The 26,873-nt window shown below is 34.3% G+C and overlaps 2 protein-coding genes across 2 annotated transcripts in view; both read left to right on the top strand.

The window, feature by feature from the left end:
- LOC142326531 (stalled ribosome sensor GCN1-like) overlaps positions 1 to 26,873 on the top strand; it is a 202,653-nt gene that overhangs the window by 24,336 nt on the left and 151,444 nt on the right. The window contains exons 2-6 of the mRNA XM_075369108.1: positions 5,635 to 5,835; positions 7,849 to 8,098; positions 10,168 to 10,358; positions 15,400 to 15,640; positions 17,924 to 18,037. The gene's annotated coding sequence lies outside the window, so the exon portion shown is untranslated. The remainder of the gene's footprint in view (positions 1 to 5,634; positions 5,836 to 7,848; positions 8,099 to 10,167; positions 10,359 to 15,399; positions 15,641 to 17,923; positions 18,038 to 26,873) is intronic.
- Positions 15,452 to 21,336, top strand: LOC142326532 (scoloptoxin SSD20-like). Its single transcript, XM_075369109.1, has 3 exons — positions 15,452 to 15,640; positions 17,924 to 18,037; positions 21,316 to 21,336. The coding sequence occupies exons 1-3, from the start codon at positions 15,452 to 15,454 to the stop codon at positions 21,334 to 21,336; spliced, it is 324 nt and encodes a 107-aa protein (XP_075225224.1).

Here is a 26,873-nt window from a genome sequence, read left to right as displayed (position 1 = left end):
TAACTTCTGACGATATAAATTATTAAAAAAAAAATCGATAACAACGTTAAATAAATAAATATTTTATTCTGATCGGTAAATTATATAGATAATTCAGAAACGGATAAAAAACTGATGTAAAGTCGATAAAAAAATATATTATTTTGAAAAATTTGATTTCGATATGAAGCAATACGTGGCAAAAAATTTTACGATTCTAATAAATAATTAATTAAAAAATCAAAATTACCGATATTCAAGCTAGTAAAAATTCACCGAGCAAAGTTTTGGATAATGTTAATTGTTAATTTGGCTGAGCTACTTTCCGCTAAATAAAAAATAAAAAGGTGTTTGATTTTAATTTTTTAGTTTTCCTTTAACATAAAAAAAAAAATATTATAATTATACTTCTAGAACACATTATGTTATCTACGATAAAAAAATCTGATGTGTACACCGCATGACTTCCTTGTACGCCTATTAAATTATATATACGCATATTTTGATGCGTTTCATTTAAACTTATTTAATTTGAAAGTGAGGTACGATCCTTCAGTTCTTTATTAAAGTAGACGGTTACACGATCGCAATGCGGTGGAACCACATTTTATCACACATTTTTGTGGTGTACGTATCGGCATTTCATATTTATATAATAATTTTGTTTCCTGTCGTTCAAGTGTTTATGTGTCGGATCTGTAGCCATGGACACGTCGATTGGAGTTCGATTTCACGCACAGTTTTTTTTTTCAATTTAAATAAATTGATTTATTAAAAATTTTAACCTCTGTAAAATTTTTTAATTAAATGAAAAGTAGAAAAAATGTTATTTCACTAATAACTTTTGATTTTTTCATATTTCTTTTTTTATTATTATTATTGAATTATTATTTATTGTAATTTTTTTTTTACGATCAGAGTTTAATAATTATTAATAAATAAATATATTTAAATTAAAAAAAAAAACAAGTTAAAAAAATGTATATGAAGTTGAATTCGAATTGTTTCTCCTTGTATGAACCAAATATTTCATTAATTAAAATTTTATTTAGCTGTAACGTGGAACCGATGAAAATAAGTACCGCTTATGATGTACCGTTGAAAATCTCTCGATTACGGATTAGGAAGTTAAAAACAGTCTAAAATCCAAATGTTTTGGAGTTTGGGCCTTTTTGGACACTTTCGGTTCAGTCGATTGCAATCAAAAAGGAGGTGCGCACGAGATGTTACAACAGTCCTAAATCCAAAATTTCAACATTCTACGGCAATCGTTTTTGAGTTATGCGAGATACATACGTATCTCACATGATATACGTATCGGCGTGACGTACGTAACGCCGAAACTTGTCAAAATGGATTTAGGTATGGTCAAATGGATATTTCCGGTGCAATCTGAAAACCGAAATTTTTCGCGATCACAATTCTTCCTTATTTCGTAGAAGAATGTAGAAATCAGTGTAAAATCATTTGAAAGCTGTAACTTGAAAAAAAAAGTGTATATATATATATATATATATATATATATATATATACGGGCTTACACTTATAAGAATTTTTTTCTGACTTTTTATTCTAATGTCATCTCCCAAAATAGTGCCCTTTGTCCTTTTCTGGTAGAACTATATGTACATACAGATTGATCCCGAGGAAAGTGAACATATTTGGAAACTGATTCTAGAGCTTGAAATAATGAACAAAAGTCAATACAAATATATTTTCGAAATGTTTTGTTATGAGATTACGGGAAGCAAAAAATTTCGAATGAATTTTATTTTCACATTTCATTTCATGATTTTATTTCTGGTGAAAGGAGCTCTTACTAAAAATTTTTAAGGCTTTATGTATAAGAAGTAAACTTGATGGTTTGTAATGGTTCTGGACCTGACAGCTCTATTAAAACGATCATATAAGTGTATCTTCCGTAGTTTTCATGATGTCCAACGTTAAAGAGAAAAACTCGGTGAAGAAAAACATATTTAATTAGTAAGTTATTTATAAATGAATAGTACATTAATAAAGTAGTATAACTTTATTAATGACTAATAAATGTGTAAATGTCACTATCAGACTGGTGAGAATTTAATTTTGAGAAAATTAATGTTTTTTTTTCGTCTTCCGTCATTTGACTGGTTTGATGCAGCTCTCCAAGATTCTCTATCTAATGCTAGTCGTTTAATTTCGGTATACCCCCTACATCCTATATCCCTAATAAATTTGTTTTACATATTCCAAACGTTGATTGCCTGTACAATTTTTCCCTTCTACCTGTCCTTCCAATATTAAAGCGACTATTCCAGGATGTGGCCTATAAGTCCGTCTCTTCTTTTAACTATATTTTTCCAAAGGCTTCTTTCTTCATCTATTTACCGCAATACCTCTTCATTTGTCACTTTATCCACCCGTCTGATTTTTAACATTCTCCTATAGCACCGCATTTCAAAAGCTTCTAATCTTTACTTCTCAGATACTCCGATCGTCCAAGTTTCACTTCCATATAAAGAGACTTTCAAAAATCTTTACCTGACATTTAAATTAATTTTTGATGTAAACAAATTCTTACTGAAGGCTCTTTTAGCTTGTGGTATTCGGCATTTTATATCGCTCCTGCTTTGTCCATCTTTAGTAATTCTACTTCCCAAATAACAAAATTCTTCTACCTCCATAATCTTTTCTCCTCCTATTTTCACTTTCAGTGGACCATCTTTCTTATTTCTAATACATTTCATTACTTTCATTTTGTTCTTGCTTATTTTCTTTTGTAGGACTTCATCTACGCCGTTCATTGTTTCTTCTAAATCCTTTTTACTTTCGGCTAGAATTACTATATCATCAGCAAATCGTAGCATCTTTATCTTTTCACCTTGTACTGTTACTCCGAATCTAAATTGTTCTTTAACATCATTAAACGCTAGTTCCATGTAAAGATTAAAAAGTAACGGAGATAGGGAACATCCTTGTCGGACTCCCTTTCTTATTACGGCTTCTTTCTTATGTTCTTCAATTATTACTGTTCCTGTAAACGTTAGCAATTGTTCTTCTATCTCTGTATTTGAACCGTAATTTTTTTTAAATGCTGAACATTTTATTCTAGTCTACGTTATCGAATGCCTTTTCTAGATATATAAATGCCAAGTATGTCGGTTTGTTTTTCTTTAATCTTTCCTTCTACTATTAATCTGAGGCCTAAAATTGCTTCCCTTATCCCTATACTTTTCCTGAAACCAAATCGGTCTTCTCCTAACACTTCTTCCTTTCTCCTCTCAATTCTTCTGTATAGAATTCTGGTTAAGATTTTTGATGCGTGACTAGTTAAACTAATTGTTCTGTATTCTTCACATTTATCTGCTCCTGCTTTCTTTGGTATCATTACTATAACACTTTTTTTGAAGTCTGTTGGAACTTCCCCTTTTTCATAAACATTACACACCAGTTTGTATAATTTATTAATCGGTTCCTCACCTGCACTGCGCAGTAATTCTACAGGTATTCTGTCTATTCCAGGAGCCTTTCTGCCATTTAAATCTTTAAATGCGTTCTTAAATTCAGATTTCAGTATTGTTTGTCCCATTTCATCCTCTTCGACTTCTTCTTCTTCTTCCTCTATAACACCATTTTCTAATTCATTTCTTCCGACATGATACGGTACAACTGATGTTTAACTGTCAGAATGATTGCATTTGAATGGTACCACAGTCCATCAAATTTTGACTAATGAATCGGACATGAAGAATGTTTTTGCCTAAAACACGTCACTGTTGAATAAAAAGACAACAGGGTGGAAGTGTGCTGCGATCTTTTAAGGTGAATTGAAACTGGTTTTCTAAAAAAATGTCTACTGGTGATGAATCTTGGATATTTATGTACGATCCAGAAACAAAATGCCAGAGCAAGGAGCGGCACACTTCAAATTCACTACGTCCAGTAAAAGCAAAAATGAGGAAATCATAAATCAAATCCATGTTAATTTGTTTTTTCGATTGTAATAGCGTTGTCCATAAGGAATTTTTGCCTATAGGAAAAACTTTAAATCAATATGTTTTTCGAGAAATTCTTGAACGACTGCAGGAGAAAGTTGATCGCGTAAGAACAGCCATCAAAGACAACTGGATGCTGCACCTTGTCACACTGCATTCTTCAATTAATGAGTTTTTGGTTAAAGAAAAAAAAACATTCCTGTAGTTCCTCTACTACCTTATTCACTTAATTTGAATTCCTGATGTTTTTCTGTTAATGAATGTAAAAAAACATCTCAAAGGATACGATTTTGGAACAGTAGAAAATATTTTTAAAAAATGTAAAGGATAATTCGGTTTCTGAGTTCCAACATTGCTATGATGAATTGGAAATCCATTTGAAGTGTTACATGACTTCCCAAGGGAATTGTTTCGAAGGTATAATCCAGAAGGAATCCAGGTATAATCCGATCGTAAATAAAAAGTTTTTCTGAACCGGTCTGATTACTTTATTTACAGATGTCGTATTATTTGTGATTCATGTTTGCGGAAAAAATGAAACATTAATTAATTTAGTTCACACATTTTGTACAAGGTTTATGTTTTTTTTTTCAAGGTCCGATCGGTCACAAAATTAAAACTACAGCGAATATAAAAATTTTTTGTTTGTAACAAGTACTTAACATAGTTATGCTATTTCTCTACATAGTCACCACTCCGATTTAGACATTTGTCGTAGCGTGGTACCAAATTTCCAATACCCTCGTCATAGAACAGAGCCGCCTGTGTTTTCAGCCATTTTCTACGTTGGTCTGCAACACGATTTCTACGCCAAAATGTTGTCCTCCTAGCCAGCGTTTCATGCGAGCAAAGAGGTTGGAGCTAAGTCCGGGCTGTATAAAAGTGTTGATCAAACACTTCCCGATGAAAATTGTGCCGGAGCTTCTTTGTTACAGCTGCAGTGTGCGGCCGAGCATTGTCATGGAGAAAGACAATTCCTGATGACAACATTCCTTTCTGCTTATTCTGAATTGCCCTTCGTAGATGTTGAAGAGTCACGCAGTATGAGGTCGTGGCCATGTTTCATGAATTCCACCAAGAGAACGCCATTCCGGTCCCAGAACACAGTTGCCATACGCTTTCTGTTGGAGAAGGTTAGCTTGAACTTCTTCGGTTCAATGGGAGAATGCATCTGCTGTTTGGATTGTTCTTTTGTTTCTTCAGTTTCGAAATGGACCCGTGTCTCGTCCCCTGTCACAATTTTGTTCAAAAAATCTTCTCCTTCATTGCGGTAGTGCTCGGGAAACGTAAGGGAGGCGTCCATTCTATTGTTTTTTGATGGTCAGACAGCATCTTGGGAATCCATCTCGTACACAGTTTGCGGTACTGAAGTCTCTCGCTCACAACGGTGTAGAGAGCTGACCTTGAAATTTTAGGAAACGAATCGCTCAATACAGAAATTGTGAACCGACGATTTTCTTGAACTGCCTCATCTGCTCGCATCCTTCCCTGACCGCCTGCATCATGAACATCTGCACGTCCTGCTTTAAAGTTCCTGCAACGCATATGTGCAAAGGTTCATCCGATTTTTGCATGGGTTTTTAGTTCGTGACCGATCGGACCTTGGAAAAAAAATAATTCTCATAATATCGATAATTTTATATTTTTCTTTTTTGAAATGTGAAATTTTTTTGTTATATAGAGAATGGTTTATTCAGCCAGGTACAGATGAAATAAAACCGGCTGCCACATTAATTAGGCCAGAAAGATTATGTGATACTTTGCAGATTATTGCTGAAAAAGGCGGTGATGAACTTTATAACGGAACATTAGCTAAAACTTTTATTGAAGATATTCAAGATATGGGTGGTATTATTACACTTGAAGATTTGCAGAGATACAAGTAAGTTTCATCAATTAATAGAATATATACTATGTTCTTTACTGTCATCTATTTTTTTATTTGTGGTGTAAAATTAAAAGTTAATACCTCTCCGCACTGTTCAAAAATATGTATTCTGGGCACCTTGTTTTGTTACTGAATGTCATAAAAATGTGAAAAAAATTCAAATATTTTTTTTTTTTGTCTTCAGTCATTTGACTGGTTTGATGCTCTACAAGATTCCCTATCTAGTGTTAGTCGTTTCATTTCAGTATACCCTCTACGTCCTACATCCCTAACAATTTGTTTTACATATTCCAAACGTGGCCTGCCTACACAATTTTTTCCTTCTACCTGTCCTTCCAATATTAAAGCGACTATTCCAGGATGTGGCCTATAAGTCCGTCTCTTCTTTTAACTATATTTTTCCAAAGGCTTCTTTCTTCATCTATTTACCGCAATACCTCTTCATTTGTCACTTTATCCACCCATCTGATTTTTAACATTCTCCTATAGCACCGCATTTCAAAAGCTTCTACTTTTTCTTCTCAGATACTCCGATCGTCCAAGTTTTACTTCCATATAAAGCGACGTTCCAAACATATAACTTCAAAAATCTTTACCTGACATTTAAATTAATTTTTGATGTAAACAAATTCTTACTGAAGGCTCTTTTAGCTTGTGGTATTCGGCATTTTATATCGCTCCTGCTTCGTCCATCTTTAGTAATTCTACTTCCCAAATAACAAAATTCTTCTACCTTCATAATCTTTTCTCCTCCTATTTTCACATTCAGCGGTCCATCTTTGTTATTTCTACTACATTTCATTACTTTTGTTTAGTTCTTGTTTATTTTCATGCGATAGTTCTTGAGTAGGACTTCATCTATATGCCGTTCATTGTTTATTCTAAATCCTTTTTACTCTCGGCTAGAATTACTATATCATCAGCAAATCGTAGCATCTTTATCTTTTCACCTTGTACTGTTACTCTGAATCTAAATTGTTCTTTAACATCATTAACTGCTAGTTCCATGTAAAGATTAAAAAGTAACAGAGATAGGGAACATCCTTGTCAGACTCCCTTTCTTATGTTCTTCAATTGTTACTGTTGCTGTTTGGTTCCTGTACATGTTAGCAATTGTTCTTCTATCTCTGTATTTGAACCCTAATTTTTTTAAAATGCTGAACATTTTACTCCAGTCTACGTTATCGAACGCCTTTTCTAGGTCTATAAACGCCAAGTATGTTGGAGAAGTTGTCCGGAGCAAATAATATCCCTAAAATTTATGATAGACTTAAACAAAAGACGAAAAAAACAACTAATTACCTTCATCGACTTAAAACGTGATAAAATTAATTTTAACCGATACCAAGTCCAGAGTGAAATTCAGAGGTGAACTCTCTTGACCCTTCTCCATAAAAACTGTTTTGAGGCAAAGAGACGGCCTCTCACCACTCCTTTTTTAACTGCGCCCTCGAATTTGTCATGAGAAAATGGTATGAAATAAATCCCAAAAATATAAAAATGGGTACTAAGAAAAACTCCATCGCACTAAATCGCCTGTGTGCAGATGACCTTCCTGTTTTAGCAGATAATATTCAAGAAGCCAAAACACAAATCATGAGCTTCAAATCCAAGCACAAAAGGTTAGGGCTTTTAACCTTTTCAGATCATGTAGCCATTGAACTGGCTACATGATCTGTAGCCAGTTTCTAGGTCTATAAACCCCAAGTATGTCTGTTTTTTTCTTTAATCTTCCTTCTACTATTAATCTGAGGTCTGAAATATCTTCCTTTGTCCCTATACTTTTCCTGAAACCAAATCGGTCTTATGCTAACACTTCTTCCACTCTCCTCTCAATTCTTCTGTACAGAATTATAGTTAAGAATTTTGATGCACGACTAGTTAAACTAATTGTTCGGTATTCTTCACATTTATCTGCCCCTGCTTTCTTTGGTATCATTACTATAGATGGTTATATATTTCAGTACAATTATATATGACTTGTTTTGTTTTTTTTTTTATTTTCAGGCCGAAATGGAGAGAACCGACCCGAACAACTTTACATGGAGAACAGACCGTGTACGCATCTCCACCTCCTGGCAGCGGAGTTTTATTAGCATTTTTTTAAAATATAATTGACGGATATAAAATGGATGCTTCCAGCGTTTCTAACATTAATTCTACGATATTAACTACACATAGGATGGTTGAAGCCTTTAAATATGCTTTCGCTCGTAGAACAGAACTCGGCGATCCGGATTTTGTCAATATTACATCGGTAAGATTTTAAAATTGCTTGTAACCGATTCAAATCCAGTTATTTTGTTGTATAGTAATTTTTTTATTACGGATTGAACGCTTAACTATCCTTACAGTTTTCTTTCAGTTGCTGTGAACGATTTGATAGATAATATTGAAACTGTATTTTGTTCATTAAAATTGAATAATTTTAGAGTTCTAATCATAAGAAAAACCCTAAAATAAAAGTGGTTTTACCGGTGTGTGTGTGTGTGTGTGTGTGTGTGTGTGTGACATTTATTATGTATGTTAATAATCATTGATCAAATGTAAAGAGAACTTAACGATTTGAAAGTTTTATCATCGTAACGAATGTTGATCTTACCTTACCAGAGATTCATTTCTCTCTCTTTCTCTTTTACCTCCTTTCCTTCTAATGTGAAAAATCTTTTTAGGTAGATTTCATAAGAAAACTACCTATTGTAATGGGTACCATGAACGTTTCATATCCCTCAGACCCCAAAACCTTCAAAGGCGTATATATATATATATATATATATATATATATAAAATTACAAAATAAATTAAATAACACCTTATTTTTTTTATTCCAAAAGCACTTTCGTCGGAATCCACATCATCGGTTATATATAAGATATATATATATATATATACTTCATTCATTTGAATGCAGCTCTGGTTTGATGCAGCTCTCCAAGATTCCATATCTAGTACTAGTCGTTTCATTGCGGTATAACCCCCCTAACAATTTGTTTTACATATTCCAATTTTTGCCGGCATGCACAATTTTTTCCTTTTACTTGACCGTCTAATATTAAAGCGAGTATTCCAGGATGGCTTAATATATGGCCTCTTCTTTTAATTATATTTTTCCAAATGCTTCTTTCTTCATCGATTTACTGCAACACCTTTTAATTTGTCACTTTATCCACCCGTCATATTTTTAACATTTTCCTATAGCACCACATTTCAAAAGCTTCTAATATTTTCTTCTCAGATACTTCAATCGCCAAGTTTCACTTTCATATAAAGGTTCGCTTCTAACGTATACTTTCAAAAATGTTTTCCTGACATTTAAATTAATTTTTGATGTAAAGGAATTATACTTCTGATTCGCTTGTGCTATTCGTCATTTTATATCGCTCCTGTTTCGTCCATTTTTATTAATTCTACTTCTCAAATAATAAAATTCTTCTACCTCTGTAATCTTTTCTCTTCCTGTTTTTACTTCCAGTGGTCCATTTTTTGTTATTTCTACTACATTTCATTACTTTCGTCTTATTCTTATTTTATTTTCTTGCGTAGGACTTCATTGTTCCTTCTAAATCCTTTTTATTCTCAGCTAGAATTACGATGTCATCAGCAAATCGTAGCATCTTTATCTTTTCACCTTGTATTGTTACTCCGAATCTAAATTGTTCTTTAACATCATTAACCGCTAGTTCCATGTAAAAATTAAAAAGTAACGGAGATAGGGAACATCCTTGTCGGACTCCCTTTCTTATTACGGCTTCTTTCTTATGTTCTTCAATTGTTACTGTTGCTGTTTGGTTCCTGTACATGTTAGCAATTGTTCTTCTATCTCTGTATTTGAACCCTAATTTTTTTAAAATGCTGAACATTTTATTCAAGTCTACGTTATCGAATGCCTTTTCTAGGTCTATAAACGCCAAGTATGTCGGTTTGTTTTTCTTTATTCTTCCTTCTACTATTAATCTGAGTGCTAAAGAAAATTGCTTACTTTGTCCCTATACTTTTCTTGAAACCAAATCTGTCTTCTCGTAACACTTCTTCCACTTTCCTCTCGATTCTTCCGTACAGAATTCTAGTTAAGATTTTTGATGCGTGACTAGTTAAACTAATTGTTCTGTTTAATCTTCTGATTTATCTGCTCCTGCCTTCTTTGGTATCAGGAATTTGTCACTGTAGATTTAATTGGAACTGAACCTGTGTTTAAAGCGACTGTCAAAAGTATTAGATCGATGGGAATTATTCATCTTAACAATAAATTGTTGCCTAGTGTATTGCAAATTAATTATTATTTATTTTTTATTTTGTTTGTTTTATAATAGAATTTAAATATTTCAGTTCGTAAATGAGTTAACGTCGAAAGAGTATGCCGATTATATACGTAAACAAATAAGAGATGATCGTACGTTTAACGAAGCAAGTCATTATGGAGCTGTATTTTATAACCAAGAAGATCATGGAACTGCTCATATCTCAGTTATATCACCAGATGGAGATGCAGTTTCTGTTACTAGCACCATTAATCTTTAGTAAGTTTCATTTTGTAATCGGTTATTTGACGCCTTGCTAAAGGCATCATTTTCATAAGATTATGTAATTAATATCTTCTAATAAAGCTACAACATGTTAAAGAAGCGTATATCTAAATTATGTTAAATTGAGATTTTACTCCAAAATTTGTGATTTTCTAAGCAATGGAGGGGGGTGTGGCTAAAACACAAGATTCCAAAAATTTCACCGTACGGGCAATAAAAATATTGTCATTTATCAGTTTAGTATTGAAGTTATAACTACTATTATACTATACTGTATATTATCGGCACTGATGTCAGTATATACGACGTTTAGAAATAAAGTAATGAGACCGGTTCAGAAAACGTTTTTATTTACAATCCGATTTGAAATAGTTCCTTCAGAAGCCACGGCAACGCTTCAAACGGTTTTCCCAACCTTCATAACGGTGTTCGAATTCAGAAATCGAAATATCCTTCAACCGGTCGGTTACATTTTTTAAAATATATATTCTACTTTTTCGAAACGGTGTCCTTTGAGGTGTTTTTTTTAAAGTCGGAAACAGCGGAAAAGTCGCAAGGACTCAAGTTAGGCGAATAAGGTGGTTGAGGAACTATAGGGATGGTTGTTTCTTTGCCAAAAACTCATTAATTGATTGATAATGCAGTGCAATAAGGCGCATTGTCATGATGCAGCACCCAGATATCTTTGATGGCAGTCTCAGGCGGGCAACTCTTTTAAAGAATTTCTCAGAAAAACATATTGATTTACAGTCTGTCCTGTAGGTAACCCATCAGGTTAGTTTATACGTCTTCCCAAATCAGCCAATTTGGAAGACGACAGTTGCAGCTTTCAAGTCCTAGTAAAGTCGGTAGTTTTTTTCACACGTATCGTTGATACCGGTGTTCTTTCATGGTTGTGTTTCAATTAACCACACATCTCAGGAACGGTCGAACTGAGAATATACAAGACTACACTTCATTTACACTCATACATATCATCCTCTGAAGTATTATCTGAATGGTAATTACTGGAGGCTAAACAGGAAAAAGAAAGCCTATCCTGTAGGCAAATACTCCTTATGGACAGCGCTGTTACTATCAAAGAAACAAATTAGGTTGGTTTTGATTTGGTCACCCGGAGTGTAGGTCGTTCCCAACTGATTTCTGGTCGTCTGTAATTACTGGAGGCTAAACAGGATAAAGAAAAAGAAAGTTAACCTGTAGGCAAATACTCCTTATGGACAATGCCGTTACTATCAAAGAAACAAATTAGGTTGGTTTTGATTTGGTCATCCAGAGCGTGGATTGTTCGCAACTGATTCCTGATCGTTTGAAAATGCTTTAAACCACCTAAAAACTTTGACTTGTGACAGACCGTCGTCATTTTCAATTATGAAAACGTTTTGGTCATATTCTTACAGAGTTTAACACACAAAACTTGATTGTGCAATGTTGCTCATAATTAGTATCGCTCATTTTTGTAAAAAATGTATACAAAAAGTTTACGTCTCATGTGGCGACTAAAAATATTAATAACTAATATAAATCCGCTGTTCATATAACCATATGTTTACTAGTAATTTTACAGTGTTGCCAATTTGGCTGCCCAAAAAAAAAAAATAGTCTCATTACTTTATTTACAGACCTCATACTTCAGAAGAAAATTGCAGAAATTGTTAACTATTTAAATTCTGCATAAGAATCCATTCTTGGTGAAATTTTTTCATTTGATCTTCAGCCAATTTTTAAAAACTTTGTTTTGCCTTATAAGAAGCTGACAGTTGTTACTGCAATAATCTTTACTTTAAAAAAATTTGTTAAACATTTCTCATCTCTCATTTAGCAAAAGATTTTTTTCATACTTTGATCGTCCTTTAGTTTTTATAGGAATAACATGTACATTGGGCTGAACAAAAGATGCTAAGCCGTCAAAACCTATCTGGTATGAAAATACCGCGTTAAGATTTGTAATGTTACAACATTTTACGGTAACTATGTAATTATCAAACAAGTACTCCGGTTAAGTATTTGACAAATTACTGCCGATAAATCAGACAGAAAAATTAATATATGACAAATTACTTCAGAGAGTAGAAGAACGCAGATTGTTCTTAAAAAGTAGAAGGCAAACTCTCACTTAAGGGATTAGTTTGAGTCAAATGATTTTACGGTTAATATTCTAGTTGAATAATACTAGATGATTAACTGGAGAAAGCCCTTGACTACAATTTTTAAACTAAGTCGCCAAAGCTGCTGGAACTAGCAGTGAACAGATGGCTTGTGATAGATTAACATGGTTACCTGCTAGCCGATGATTTAGATTGAATCGAAAGAAGATTAGTAGAGATGTACGGTATTTATAACAATTTTTTTTTTTGTCTTCAGTCATTTGACTGGTTTGATACAGCTCTCCAAGATTCCCTATCTAGTGCTAGTCGTTTCATTTCAGTATACCCTCTACATCCTACATCCCCAACAATTTGTTTTACATACTCCAAACGTGGCCTGCCTACACAATTTTTCCCTTCTACCTGTCCGTCCAATATTAAAGCGACAATTCCAGGATGCCTTAATATGTGGCATATAAGTGTGTCTCTTCTTTTAACTATATTTTTCCAAATGCTTCTTTCTTCATCGATTGCCGCAACACTTCTTCATTTGTCACTTTATCCGCACATCTGATTTTTAACATTCTCCTATAGTACCACATTTCAAATGCTTCTAATCTTTTCTTTTCCGGTTTCCGGTTTCTTTTCCGATTGTCCAAGTTTCACTTTCATATAAAGGTTCGCTTCTAACGTATACTTTGAAAAATGTTTTCCTGACATTTAAATTAATTTTTGATGTAAAAAAATTATATTTATGATTCGTCTGTGCTTTTCAGCATTTTATATGGCTCCTGCTTCGTCCATCTTTAGTAATTCTACTTCCCAAATAACAAAATTCTTCTACCACCATTATATTTTCTTTAACTAATTTTACATTCAGTGATCCATCTTCGTTATTTCTACTACATATTATTATTTTCGTTTTGTTCTTGTTAATTTTCTTGCGTAGGACTTCATCAATGCCGTTCATTTTTTCTTCTAAATCCTTTTTACTCTAGGCTAGAATTACTATATCATCGGCAAATCGTAGCATCTCTACCTTTTCACCTTGTATTGTTACTCCTGATCTAAATTGTTCTTTAATATCATTAACTGCTATTTCCATGTAAAGATTAAAAAGTAACGGGGATAGGGAACATCCTTATCGGACTCCCTTTCTTTTACGGCTTCTTTCTTAATGTTCTTCAATTATTACTGTTCCTGTAAGTATTTGTATCTCTGTATTTGAACCCTAATTTTTTTTAAATGCTGAACATTTTATTCCAGTCTACGTTATCGAACACCTTTTCCAGGTATATAAATGCCAAGTGTGTTGGTTTGTTTTTCTTTAATCTTTCTTCTACTATTAATCTGAGCGATAAAAATTGTTTCCCTTGTCCCTATACTTTTCCTGAAATCAAATCTGTCTTCTCCTAACATTTCTTCCACTCTCCTCTCAATTTTTCTGTACAAAATTCTAGTTAAGATTTTTTATGCATGACTAGTTAAGCTAATTGTTCTGTAATTCTTCACATTTATCTACTCCTACATTCTTTGGTATCATAACTATAACACGTTTTTTGGAGTCTGACGGAACTTCCCCTTTTTTTTTGTAATTATTACACACCAGTTTGTATAATCTATCAATCGCTTCCTCACCTGCACTGCGCAGTAATTTAACAGGTATTCTTTCTATTCCAGGAGCCTTTCTGCCATTTAAATCTTTTAATGCTCTCTTAAATTCAGATCTCAGTATTGTTTCTCCCATTTCATCCTCCTCAACTTCCTCTTCTTCCTCTATAACACCATTTTCGAATTCATTTCCTCCGTATAGCTCTTCAATATATTCCACCCACCTATCGACTTTATCTTTTGTATTATAAATCTGTCTACCATCTTTGTTAAACACATTATTAGATTCTAATTTATTTACCCTAAAATTTTCTCTCGCTCTCTCAGACTGTCATCCGTCTCTTTCTCTCTTCCTCTGTCTCTCTTGTCTTTCTCACTCTCTCATTCTGTCAGTCTTTCTCTTTCTCTCTCGCTCTCTCTCTCTCTCTGTGACTCACATTCACCTCTCAGTGTATCTATCTGTATGTCTGTCCATCTCTCTCTGCTCTCTCACACTGTCTGTCTCTCTCCCCTCTGTCTTAATTTCTGTCTCTCTCTCTCCAAGCTCTCCAACCTTTCTGTCTCTCACACCCTCTCTCTCTCTCACTCTTTCTCCCCTTCCTCTGTCCTTCCTCTTGTCTTTCTCGCTCTCTCATTCTGTCAGTCTTTTTCTCTCTCTCTCCCTCTGTCTCACACTGTATGTATGTCTGTCTCTATCTTTCTGTCTCTCTCTCTCTCTTCAACCTTTCTGTCTCTCACACACTCTCTCTGTCTCTCTTGTCTTTCTCCCTCTCATTCTGTCTGTCTGAGTGTCAGTCTTTTTCTCTCTCTCCCTCTGTCTGTCAGTCTCTCTCTCTTCAACCTTTCTGTCTCACACCCTCACACCCTCTCACTCTTTCTCCCCTTCCTCTGTCTCTCTTGTCTGTCTCACTCTCTCATTCTGTCTGTCAGTCTTTTTCTCTCTCTTCCTCTGTTTCACACTGTATGTCTGTCTCTATCATTTTCAGAAAATTTTCCTTAACTTTCCTGTATGCTCCGTTTATTTTTCCAATGTTCATTTCTCTTTCCACTTCTGAACACTTTTCTTTAATCCACTCTTCTTTCGCTAATTTGCACTTCCCGTTTATAATATTTCTTAATTCTCCATAGTTCCTTTTATTTTCTCCATCACTAGCACTCTTATATATTCTACGTCCATCCATCAGCTGCAATATATCCTCCGTGTTATAACAAATAGTTGTCGATTTCTACAAAAAAATAATTTGGTACGAATTATACGATTATTTTTTATAATCGCAGATTTTTAACCGGTGTAATGAGTAATAATTAATATTCGCTTTTCTTAATACTTGTTTCAGTTTTGGAGCCGGCATTACATCATAACGCACCGGTATAATACTTAACAGCGGTATGGATGATTTCTCAGTTCCCGGTAATGTAAACTATTTCGGCTTACAACCGTCACCGAATAATTTTATCGAGCCTGGAAAAATGTCATTGTCATCGGTCAGCCCTACAATAATTGTTGATAAAGATGGTAATGTAACAATGGTTATTGGAGCTTCTGGCGGCACTAAAATTACTACAGCTGCGGCCAGTGTAAGTTTATTAAACTAAAAAAAAAAATATTTATTTCTGTATGAATGCTTGAATTCTTGTACATGCGTGTTTTTTTTTTTGTTATAGTAAATTAAAAAAAATGAATTTATTAAAGAAGTTATATTTATGCAAGTCTTTAAAAGGAATGCAAAACTGGCGGGAATATTACAAATCTTTCCTTCCAATCGCAGTGCCTGGACAGTGTCCCTTGCTGCTGTATGTATCTGTAATCGGACGTATTTCAAAGGTTTATTTTAATGACGGGTCTAAGTTTCAAATTTTGTTATATTTTATGGACGGATTTGTGTACGGCATTGCTATCCACTTGGACCAGCGTTCTCAAACCCATTTCTGGGTCCGACCGCGGGAGACTGGGCTTTTAAAACCTCTTCCCCCGATGTAATTGCCCTTCAGACCGTCCGTTGAAGTCCTTTCGGTGCTAGCAGGAATACGCCACAACCCTTTAAAAGTGCGTAATGGAAACCGTTCTCCACACATCTTCATTAATTTAGTTTTTCTGTTTAAACCGCATAAAAGAAAAATTTTATTAAAAATGCATCCGAATTCAATAATTTTACTTACCTGATCTATAAAAGATGTGTATCCAATAAGTCATGGTAGGTATCTGGATTAACCCACCGGGTTGGTCTAGTGGTGAACGCGTCTTCCCAAATCAGCTGATTTGGAAGTCGAGAGTTCCAGCGTTCAAGTCCTAGTAAAGCCAGTTATTTTTACATGGATTTGAATGCTAGATCGTGGATACCGGTGTTCTTTGGCGGTTGGGTTTCAATTAACCCAACCACACATCTCAGGAATGGTCGAACTGAGTCTGTACAAGACTACACTTCATTTACACCCATACATTTCATCCTCATTCATCCTCTGAAGTATTATCTAAACGGTAGTTACCGGAGGCTAAACAGGAAAAAGAAGAAGGGTATCTGGATTAGTGGTTTAAATTGTTTAGATATTTTTAAACTATATTCACATTTTTTGTATCGGGTTTGTCTAGAACAAGAGCAATTATTTGTTTTTCAATTTTTATAGGTTTTTTATAGCGTCCGGCATATAAATCTGACGATTTTGTAGTAATTGTTATGTTGGCACCACTGTCAATGAGAAGACGGAAATGTTGTACATCGACAGGTCTATTCATGCTGTTTCAGTAGCCGGTATGTCATGGTCGGGTAAACAACAAGCGTTTGTGATTGAAGTCTATTTTAAATATAATGACTCAGTTATTGTAACACAGCGTTTATTTCGCACGCTCAATCATCGCGATGATTGAGCGTGCAATGTCAAATTTTAGTACAAGGTTAAGTGTGTGTGAGGAGTGATGGAAAATATTTGGATGACATAATATTCAAATAAAAAAATCTAAGTCTCTCTCTCTCTCTCTCTCTCTCTCTCTCTCTCTCTCTCTCTCTCTGTCACCCTTTCTCTTTTTATTTTTCTCTCTCTCTCTTTCTTTTCTCTCTCTCTCTCTCTCTCTCTCTCTCTCTATATATATATATATATATATATATATATATATATATAAATTCTCTATAAATTGAAAAATTGATCTTTAATTAGATATATTAAATAGTACGAAACACATTTTATTATTATCCCTGAAAAATCGTCAGGTTTATAAGCCGAACCCTGTAAATGTGATGCAGTCTATGAAACCACGCCGTAAGTAGGAAAACTCACATTTCTAGTTTTCACAGTTTCTAATAAAACACAAAATTGTAAAAATTTTGAAGAAATGAAGACATCTGGCTATCATTACCAACTTTATAAAAATAGTACTAAAATTTGTGTAAAATAATTCGACTGAAACTTGTAATTAATATTTTTTATTTAAAAAATAAGTCTCGTATAAATGGATAACATAATAAAAATATTACGGTACTTTCATCGCAACAAGCTTTGAAGAAACAAAATTCAGTAAGTCACATTACTGACTTGTGACGTGGTTTCAAAAATGCACCGTGTGTACTTCAAGATCCGCTTTTGGTATTTTAAAAACGGAAATATTTGAATTTAGTTATTGAATTCGTTTGACAGATGTTAAAACCTAAAAATCATTTTTTTTTTTGTTAATTTTTGCTGTTCTGGAAAATAACGCGTGCCGACTTACAGAATTCAGGTTTCATAGACCGTATCACATGTACTTTTCCATCAGTCTACTGATGATGATTGCGTAACAATTTCTGTCGACTAGGCTTAGCTTTAACGTATATTTTATAAAATATTAAATAAATTTTATTCGGTTATTAATTGTATTTTATTGAATAGGTGATTACTAGTTACACGTGGTTTAACAGAACGTTAAAAGAAGCTGTTGATGAGAGTAGAATTCATCACCGACTCTATCCTGTGGAAATCAGTTACGAATATGGAGTTATCGAGGTAAATATTTTTATATTTTCTTTAACTATTTGGCTTATTGTATAGCCATCAAAAAGGAACCTTGCAGAAAGATCTTTTACTATTTTCTAGTTTTTCATTTGACACCGGGTCAACAAGCTTCTTATTCTGACCCTAAAAAAAAAGTTAAGCGATATAAAACATCTGTAATAATGAGACTAGTTTTTTTGGCAGCCAAATTGGCAACGCTGTAAAGTTATAAGCAACGTTGTGCGATCAGGTTATGCGTTAAACTGTATAAGAATGTTACTGAAACTTTAACAAAATTAAAAATTGAAATGAAGAGATGATGCTCTGTGACTACCCCAAGTTTTTAGGCGGTTTAAAGCATGGCCGGAAATCATTTACAGACAATCCACGCACTGTAAGACCCGTTAACGACAAAAAGTGACGACAATGTCGAGTGAATTGAAGACTTGACACGGTACGACCGGGCGAATGATTGCTGAACAATTGAATTTCAACCTTACAACACAGTCCATCAAATTTTGACAAACAAATCGGACGTGAAAGATGTTTCTGCAAAAAAGGTCCCAAAAAAATCTCACTGTTGAACAGAAAAACAATAGGGTGGAAATGTGTCACGCGATCTTCTAGGGCGAATTGAAACCGTTGCTGTTTTTCTAAAATATGTTATTACTGGTGATGAATCTTGGATATGGGCAAGGAGTTGCACACTTCAAACTTACTGTGTGGTAATTTGTTTCGTAGATAAGAAATACAGTCATCTACCTACGCGTCTACTGATAAGTAATGCGTTCTTCGATAGCACTATCCGTAAGTGTTTTCCTTCACTGTGTTTTAATAGTTTGTCAATTGATATCTATAACAATTTAGAAGAAATAACAATTGAGAAACTATTACAAAACAGACGTAGTCACTTAGACTTCAAACTTTACCTTCTGACGAATTTTAACAAAATGACAATCAATTTTAATATATATATATATATATATAATTTAATTATGTAGGTTTATAATTTATATATATATATATATATTAATCATAATTGTACTTCTCTTTAAGATGGCAGAATAGTCAAAGGTACTCTTTTTTTTTGTCTTCAGTCATTTGACTGGTTTGATGCAGCTCTCCAAGATTTCCTATCTAGTGCTAGTCGTTTCATTTCGGTATACCCCCTCATCCTACATTACTAACAATTTGTTTTACATATTCCAAATGTGGCCTGCCTACACAATTTTTCCCTTTACCTGTCCTTCCAATATTAAAGCGACTATTCCAGGATGCCTTAGTATGTCGCCTATAAGTCTGTCTCTTCTTTTAACTATATTTTTCCAAATGCTTCTTTCTTCATCAATTTGCCGCAACACCTTTTCATTTGTCATTTTATCCCACAATCTGATTTTTATCATTCTCCTATAACACCACATTTCAAAAAGCTTCTTCTCAGATACTCCGATCGTCCAAGTTTCACTTCCATATAAAGTGACACTACAAACATATACTTTAACGTCAGGAAAAATCTTTTTCTGACGTTTAAATTAATTTTTGATGTAAAGGAATTATACTTCTAATACGCCTGTGCTATTCGGCATTTTATATCATTCCTGTTTCGTCCATCTTTAGTAATTCTACTTCCCAAATAACAAAATTCTTCTACCTCCATAATCTTTTCTCCTCCTATTTTCACATTCAGTGGTCCATCTTTGTTATTTCTAATACCTTTATTTTGTTCTTGTTTATATTCTTTTGTAGGACTTCATCCATGCGATTCATTGTTTCTTCTAAATCCTTTTTACTATCGGCTAGAATTACTATATCATCAGCAAATCGTAGCATCTTTATCTTTTCACCTTGTACTGTTACTTCGAATCTAAATTGTTCTTTAACATCATTAACTGCTAGTTCCATGTAAAGATTAAAAAGTAACGGAGATAGGGAACATCCTTGTCGGACTCCCTTTCTTATTAGGGCTTCTTTCTTATGTTCTTCAATTGTTATTGTTGCTGTTTGGTTCCTGTACATGTTAGCAATTGTTCTTCTATCTCTGTATTTGAACCTTAATTTGTTTTAAATGCTGAACATTTTATTCCAGTCTACGTTATCGAATGCCTTTGCTAGGTCTATAAACGCCAAGTATGTTGGTTTGTTTTTCTTAAAACTTCCTTCTACTATTAATCTGAGGCCTAAAATTGCTTCCTTTGTCCCTATACTATTCCTGAAACTAAATCGGTCTTCTCCTAATACTTCTGCCACTCTTCTCTAAATTCTTCTGTATAGAATTCTAGTTAAGATTTTTGACGCAAAAGTACTCAAGGAAAACTAATTGGAATTTGGTAAGCTGTTTTTAAAAAAATATATATATAGTTATTATACCAAGCAGTGCCATGTTTGGATCTCTTTGAGAAATCATTTTTATCTTCTGGGATATATTCTGCCAACTGAAGTTTTAGCTCACACAAATGCATCTTCATCCAAATTTTTCTCAGTATTATAAGAAGTGAGTATAAACATATGAAAATGTTGGCTTTGAATACAAATAATGCAGATATCAAGCGTCTTAATAAAAGTGTGAACTTGGTTAATAGAATTTTTTAATTACGTCCTTGTAAATTCTTATTCAAGTGGTTTAAATGCGAAAATACATCAGGTACGTAAGCCAGCCATTCTGGAAAAATACTATTAATTCATCTTCCAATTTCAATAACCGGGTTTATTTATATTTTCCCCTGATATAACCATGTGATTTCTCTATGGAAAAGAAGATATTTTTTCTTTTCGCACTTTTCATCGTATAGTTTACCAAATAGCCTGTTCTGTAATGGTTTGATCATAATAAAATTAACCACTTTTACAGTTTTACAAAGAATTTTTTTGAGATTTTCCAGTATTTTTTTTGTTGCAAGAGCATGTCTATGAAGGAAGCAATGAGTCCATTCCGACTTTCTGTAATTCCCATTATGACTATTGCTGAGAGGACGTGTTCAAACATATCATAGTTTGAACATGAAGCTCTCACACTGAATATTATGCAAGCAGACCAAATTACAAAAAGCATGTACACATCAAGTTGGAACCTCTAAGGTAAAACCACCAGTAGTTGACACCTACAACGAAAAAATACAATAACAAGAGAAACAAAGGTGTTAGATGATTAATGTTTGTCTGTCTGTGTAGTGTAGCTCTCTAATGGTGTGTATGTGAACTACTGTACCCACCATCTTTAGCAGCAGTCTCACCACAATCATCCGATGATAACAGTGCATGTGTTTTAATTGATTGTTGCGATTTTGTTGTAGAGTTTGCTAAGAACAGGCTGAAAGGTAAGCGTTGTAAATTTAAACACCAATTGTAATTTTGATTAAGAAGGTATTTAGTACTTTGTTTTAGACTCAAAAATGTACATACAGTTATTTAAAATAACCAAAAAATTTTTAAAAAATGGCTGTTGGGCGTCGTGTCAACTACTGAAACTTTACATGACATAATATTGAGTAGTTGACACTTGGTGTCAACTTGTGGGTAATAATATAATTTGATAGTTCTGCTTTATTTGAGTGTTATTTAACTTCTTTCAAAGCAAAATCGTGTATTATAACCTCCAAAAAATGTTCAAACCAAATAGTTGACACCGCCTGTCAACTATTGGAGTCACAATGTGTCAACTTCTGAATTACTCCCTCTTTCATTTTCAAATGCCTCCAACTATTACTTGAAAATACTTAAAGAAGAATTACTTGAAATACTGTGGAAACCAAGCCTTTTATATTACAAAGTCAAGAAATTATGGAAGACTAGCTGGTCAGAGGTAGCTTCATTCAATGTTCCTGTCTAGCCGGAATTCAGCTCCCTACATCCTTGTACTTCATAGTTATGAGAATAATAATAATAATTTTTTTTTTGTCTTCAGTCATTTGACTGGTTTGATGCAGCTCTCCAAGATTCCCTATCTAGTGCTAGTCGTTTCATTTCAGTATACCCTCTACATCCTACACCCCTTACAATTTGTTTTACATATTCCAAACGTGGCCTGCCTACACAATTTTCCCTTCTACCTGTCCTTCCAAAATTAAAGCGACTATTCCAGGATGCCTTAGTATGTGGCCTATAAGTCTGTCTCTTCTTTTAACTATATTTTTCCAAACGCTTCTTTCTTCATCTATTTGCCGCAATACCTCTTCATTTGTCACTTTATCCACCCATCTGATTTTTAACATTCTCCTATAGCACCACATTTCAAAAGCTTCTAACCTTTTCTTCTCAGATACTCCGATTGTCCAAGTTTCACTTCCATATAAAGCTACGCTCCAAACATACACCTTCAAAAATCTTTTCCTGACATTTAAATTAATTTTTGATGTAAACAAATTATATTTCTTACTGAAGGCTCGTTTAGCTTGTGCTATTCGGCATTTTATATCGCTCCTGCTTCGTCCATCTTTAGTAATTCTACTTCCCAAATAAACAAATTCTTCTACCTCCATAATATGGAATTTACTTCTTGCATTCCGATAACCTGCACAACCTATCTTAATTTTGCTTAACTTAATTAACTAGAGAATAGGCATAAGTTACCTAATATGTTAACATTTAATTTTTGTATTTTTCTACAACTTCCATACATTTCATTCCTGTATTTATACAAAGTAGGCATAAATTCACTTATTGAACCCTTTTTTTTCATTTCAGAACACAAATAAACTACTAAAGAGTGTATCATAATAGTGTATAATAATTTTATATGTAAAATAAATAAAGAGTGTAAAAAAATAAAGAGTTTTGTATAGAGTGTCAACTACTGAAAATAAAAAGTGTAACTACTAAATATTCTTGTTTTCGCTTGGTGTCAACTACTGAACCTGTCCTCTTTTGTTTTAAAAAAAAAATAAATTTTTCACATTCATTTTATTAATTTTATTCTTGTGACAATATGATAGAAGAATAGTTTGTGCAGCTATGAGTAATTTTAAGTTTCCCCTACCGTGAATTCGGTTGAAGAAATTTTAACAAACAGACAAATAAATCCTTAAGGTGTCAACTACTGGTGGTTTTACCTAATATGCACGCATGTTCATATCTGTCAATATCTACACGGCTAGCTTTTAATTTTTGGGATTTTGGAACTAAAAAGGTCTACACAATTGTGAAAAAGCTATTTTAATGAGTTTTATAAATCAAAGACCTAACAGAGCATATTAAAATCTTATTACTTTAAACCCTTTACTGTTTATCGGTTACAAACTAACTGCGATTCAATAAAACAGCAAAAAACCTAATCAAACAACATAAAAAGTATTATAAAGAAATAGTTACCAGATTGCCAAAAAGCTCAAACTGTTTTTATGTTCAAAATTGTTACTCCACTGTCATCTGTTAGTTGAAAAGTACCAAAGAAGTAAAAAAATAATACTTATGGAAATAGAGTAAATGCCTTTTAAATCATCAGTCAATGATGTCTGGTGTCCATCCTTGAGACCTACTTATTTTATAACTTGTACAGAAGATTATTTAAGGAACTGTCTAAACATTCTGCAGTCTATTATAATCAAAATTTCATCTAGCATTTAATTTTAATTTTCAGTTTATTACAGTTCAGTTTTTGTAGTAGAGTTCATTTTGACGGCACAGTATAAAATAAGCAGGGTTGTCCGCTGTTCACAAAACCCTACTTAATTTTAAAATCTATTACAAATAAACTATTAACTAAATTTTGTAACCTATTATTCCAATATTTGATTATAATTTTAAACTATTATTCAGCCAAAGATTTGAATGGCAGAAAGGCTCCTGGAATAGACAGAATAACTGTGCAGTGCAGGTGAGGAAGCGATTGATAGATTATATAAACTAACCCAACGGGTTGGTCTAGTGGTTAACGCGTCTTCCCAAATCAGCTGATTTGGAAGTCAAGAGTTACAGCGTTCAAGTCCTAGTAAAGCCAGTTATTTTTACACGGATTTGAATACTAGATCGTGTATACCGGCGGTGTTCTTTGGTGGTTGGGTTTCAATTAACCACACATCTCAGGAATGGTCAAACTGAGAATGTACAAAACTACACTTCATTTACACTCATACATATCATCCTCAATTCATCCTCTGAAGAATTATCTAAACGGTAGTTACCGGAGGCTAAACAGGAAAAAGAAAGACCATCTGGCTTGGTTTTCTTTACGGTTGTTTGAATAACTTTATTACTTATATTAAGAGCATTCATGAAAAATAATTTACTCACTCTAATATATTTATCTTCAACTATGAAGGAATATGCATAATTTAACGATCTAGCACTTTTGCTTCTGGCATATCTATATTTTGGCTCAATTATTGTCATTTGTTTTGATATATGTAATCCCTTTGACGAATAACATCACCTAACCTTAAATAGGACTGTAATAACTCCTGCCTATGTAAATGTGAAATATTATCACTGCAAGATAACCTACATTTAGTATCGCAAGGTGGGTGTAATGTTCTTTCTGAAATCTCTTTACACAGAGCCGCATTGTCGGACTGTGTGGGAGTTCCTAGATGAGGTTGTGTAGTTCAACCCTTGTTTTTTGATTTTTTTATAAACAAGTATAACAACTTGGTTTTTTGGTTATGAATACTACTTTTATACTGAAATTTTCTAAGTCGAAAGACAAGATTCGACAAGCGAATCATTTAACGTAAACAAGGACTTAGGAAATTTTTCTAAGTGCTACGAAGTGAATTTAGTAGGGGGAATTCCTTTTCCTTCATAACTTCTGCAATAGTTACCCTATCCAAAAATTTCCTTGATATAAATCCCGATCACAAAAAATCCCAAACTTTTGACACCCCTCCCCAAATCCACCAAATTGTTTGGGTCACTAGGGCGTGTGGGTATTCGCTGGAGTCGGAATGATCTTCTTAGTCCAGTACTACACCATGAGAAGGCGTGGGTCACTTCCTTTGTAAGGGGCATCCTCCGAAAGTGGTGGCACGACGAAATCGTCTATAGTCAAGAAAATGGACATCAAAGAGAAAAAGAGAGCCCGTCAGGGCTCCTCTAAAGAAGAGGATGGGTCGCCGTACTCATTTGGCAGTCTGGTTCACCAGCTTGGACAAGCGATTGATACCCTGAAACAGCACACGAGGTCAGGTTTGACTAGATATACGAGGTGCGACAATAAAGTAATGAGACTGATTTTTCTTTGCAAGATGTGGCAACCCTGCAGCTTGCGTAGGCACACCATATTTGACCTTGGTCTATAAGATACTTCTAGTCCAAGCGGCACATTGATGCAAATGCTCAGTCGTGAGTTGTGCTGTAATAAGTGAACACGTGTTTGTGTCTCTCGTCACAGAAATGAAACCGCAAAATATTGCGCGACGGTATATCATTTCTTTTTGCGTTAAATCGGGTGAAAACACGACGACAACTTACGGTAAGCTTCAGAAGGTTTTTGGAGAGGAGGTTATGTCAAGTGCTCAAGTTTTTCGGTGGCATAAAATTTTTAGTGAAGGCAGAACGAATGTTGAAGATGAAAACCGCAGTGGACGACCATCAACCTCACGGACAGATGTCAAGTTGACCAGGGTGCGTGAAATCGTACGATCTGATTGAAGATTATCCGTGAAAATGATTGCAGAAGAACTAAACATCGATCGTGAAACGGTTCGTCTAATATTAACTGAAGATCTTGGTATGAGAATGATTTGTGCAAAAATGGTCCCCAAAAATCTCACACAACAACAGCGAGAAACACGGAAAAATGTGGCAGCCGATCTGTTAGAGCAAACAGAAATCAATCCAGATTTGTTGAGCCGTGTTATTATTGGTGATGAAGGTTGGTTTTTTCAATACGATCCAGAGACAAAACGCCAAAGTTCGCAATGGTGCTCAAAGGGATCACCCAGACCAAAAAAAGCTTGCATGTCAAAATCAAAAGTAAAACGCATGCTTATGTGCTTCTTCGACTCCAAGGGAATTGTTGATAAAGAGCGGGTGCCTTCTGGACAAACAGTTAACCGATATTTCTACAAAGAAATTCTAGAAAGACTACTTGAACGAGTTCTTCGTGTCCGTGCCAACATTGCTGATAATCGGATTCTGCATCACGATAATGCGCCATCCCATACTGCTCTGTCAGTACGGCAATTTTTAACCTCAAAACAAATTTCAGTACTACCACAGCCACCTTATTCACCAGATATCACTCCGTGCGACTTTTTTCTATTTCCAAGAGTCAAAATGGCGGTCAAGGGACACCATTTTCAAACAACACAAGATGTCCAAAAAGCTGTGACGAGGGTCTTGGAGGATATTACGGAAGAGATTTCCAGAAATGTTACCATCAATGGCAGAACCGTTGGAATAAGTGTGTGCAATCAGAGGGGAACTACTTTGAAGGAGGCAACACTAAACATGACTAAAACGGTAAGCAACATTTTTTTCACATCAGTCTCGTTACTTTATTGTCGCACCTCGTATAGCGGTCCACGAGCAGGAGCTGAGGAGAATACATGAGGGCTTAACTGATCTGTCTGATGTGCCCTTTCCCGTAGAGGTTAACACGCAGTCCACCCAGACTGGATCCTGCTTCTGACACGAATCAGGCAGAAATCTTAAATCTTGATTTGTCTGATGATGAACTAATCGAGTTACTCCCGCGCAGGTGGTCTGTGTGGGCAATGAACAAGGCGAAAGTCGTTATTCTTCCGACAGACGGGGATACATGTCAATTTGTTGACATCAGTAAATAGAAGAGAGCGGCCACAGAGAAGATCCAAGCAGGCATGATCGCATTAGACTCCTCTACAATGATGGAGGGTCTCCAAATGGAGGCTACTAAGAAAAATAAATTTACTATTTTCTTCGATTCTGAAAAAGG

The sequence above is a fragment of the Lycorma delicatula genome, chromosome 6, assembly GCF_047948215.1.
Source record: "Lycorma delicatula isolate Av1 chromosome 6, ASM4794821v1, whole genome shotgun sequence".
NCBI lineage: Eukaryota > Metazoa > Arthropoda > Insecta > Hemiptera > Fulgoridae > Lycorma > Lycorma delicatula.
The sequence above is the reverse complement of the archived record's forward strand: the minus strand, read 5'-3'. Positions and strand labels throughout refer to the sequence as shown.